This window comes from Mesitornis unicolor, unplaced genomic scaffold (assembly GCF_000695765.1).
Source record: "Mesitornis unicolor isolate BGI_N332 unplaced genomic scaffold, ASM69576v1 scaffold34325, whole genome shotgun sequence".
In the NCBI taxonomy this organism is placed as follows: domain Eukaryota; kingdom Metazoa; phylum Chordata; class Aves; order Mesitornithiformes; family Mesitornithidae; genus Mesitornis; species Mesitornis unicolor.
Genome location: NW_010185401.1, coordinates 9,505 through 11,460, shown reverse-complemented (window position 1 = coordinate 11,460; position 1,956 = coordinate 9,505). Strand labels below are relative to the sequence as shown.

General features: G+C 58.8%; 1 protein-coding gene across 1 annotated transcript; it reads right to left on the bottom strand.

Annotated features, from left to right (window-relative positions):
• Positions 1-588: 588 nt before the first annotated feature.
• LOC104540916 (avidin-like) lies at positions 589-1,891 on the bottom strand. The gene is made up of 4 exons (XM_010184836.1): positions 1,820-1,891; positions 1,183-1,393; positions 945-1,077; positions 589-622 (listed from the first exon to the last, which is right to left on the bottom strand). Exons 1-4 carry the CDS (start codon positions 1,889-1,891, stop codon positions 589-591), a joined length of 450 nt encoding a protein of 149 aa, XP_010183138.1.
• Positions 1,892-1,956: the final 65 nt, after the last annotated feature.

Sequence of the window (1,956 nt, the reverse complement as noted above, 5' to 3'; positions counted from 1 at the left end):
TGCCAGCTCTGCAAAAGTCATTTGTAGCCGCTCAGTGCATCTGGGTGCCTGAAAAACGTCCCCTGCTCTGCTCACGCAGGGATGGATCTGTCTGGAGCCTGCCCTGCAGCCCTGGGACACATTGTCCATGGCATTGTTCCGGGCTGTGTCTCATCCTGCTGCCTGATCACAGCCTGGTTTACTCCCCCCAACCCCAGGGACATTTGGGAGGGACCCTGGGGGGCGAATTACTCACAGTACAAGAGCAGGTTTGCAGGTGCAGCACTGAAAAGGGACTTGGCATGGCCCCAGGGACCCTGCTGCCCTCTGTGATGCTGTACGAAGCCTCCCCATGGGATGGTGGCTGTGGGGCAAGGCAAGCCCCAAAGGTTTAGGCAGGGCAGAAACCAGAGCCGAGCCCTTCATCCCCACAGAAACTCTTTATTTTGCATCTGGTTTCACCTTCATGCTGGGTTAGACTTGCCTGGGGAAATGCAAACCTGCAGGCAGAGAGCTGCCAAAATGCAGCACATCAGCACGGGCAGAGACTGGCTCAGGGAAGGGCCATCTCCTTGCGATCCTGGGCCTCCTGGATTTCCCCATTTGCTGTCATTTTATCCGGGTGAAAACACTGGTACCAATCCTGCAGGAAACCCCAAATCACTGTGGTTCACCCAGCTAGGGTCACCTATGCTGTGGTGGACGGTACAGAGAGGGAACGTGAGGGAGGGCAGTGTGTTTCCCGCTGCCTCACTGGGTACTGAGTGGCATGTTCTGGCCTCCAACACTCAGCCTGGGGCACACCCGGCATGCAGGGTCTGGCCAGGTCTCAGGGATGCTTCTTAGCCCCTGCTCATTGCTGGTGACAAACCCATTTCACCCTCCCAGTCCTGCCATGCCTCATTTTGTGGGATTTCTCCAAGCAGAAAAGCTTGGCACAGTGGTGGCTGGGACCCAGCACTCACCGGGTGGTTTTCCAGTCCTCATCGGGGCTATCAGCAGCCTCTCGCATCATCCACAGAGCATGCAGGGTCTCCTCCCCGTTGGTGCCCACATAGCACTGGCCCAGGAAGACAGTAGTCTGGGCTGTCCCTGGGTCTGGAAGAGTCCGAGGTGGTGTGAGTTGGGGTGACAAGGCATGAAGCCACCCACCCTGTGTCCCACTGGCACCCTGCTGCAGGGCAATGACCCCCTCCTGCCTACCTTGTAGCCACCAGTGCACAACGAATGAGAAAATGGGCTGCGGGGCCAGCCCCGCATCCTGCTGAGACCCCTCCAGCGGAGAGCTGAGGATTTTAAGATTGCTGGCTGCTGATGCCGGCAGATAGGAACCGGAGAAGCTGCCATCCTTGCCCAGGACAGAGACTGTCATCTGGCAGCTGTCGTCGCTCTGCCATGACCCGGAGAGGACACACTGCAAGGCCAACAGTGCAGTTGGAGTGTGTGGCCAGGTAGTGGGGACATCTCATTGCCACCACCCTGCGATGGCTACAGCACTGGGGATGTGCTGCAGACCCTGTGCATGGCTGGTGGCACCAGCATTGCCACAGTGACACAGGCATCACAGCCATGCACATCTCCAGGCTGTTTGCTGCTGCCAAACCCAGGGAGAGCAGATCCTTCCCATGCTAAAGCAGAGGATCCAGTTTGCCTGTCTCTGGATGGATCCCCTTGCAGTAGCACCCTTGCAGGAGCAGTCCCTCCCTCCCAGCCCCTCCACAGCTTCTCTACTGTGTAGTATTGGTCGCACCAGCACCAGCATCTCAGTGCTGGCTCCCTGCTGAGCACCGCAGCCCCCCAGCCCCAGCTTTTGGGTCTAGCAGGCTGCCAGTCCCCGTACCTTCCTTTCCGCAGGGATGGCACATGCTGCCAGGGCCAAGATGAGAACCAGGGTGAAAGCAGTTCTCCCCATGGCCATGGGGCTGTGAAGTGCCCAGCACGGCTCCCCCCCCAGCCCTGTGCCCCATCCCCATTTAT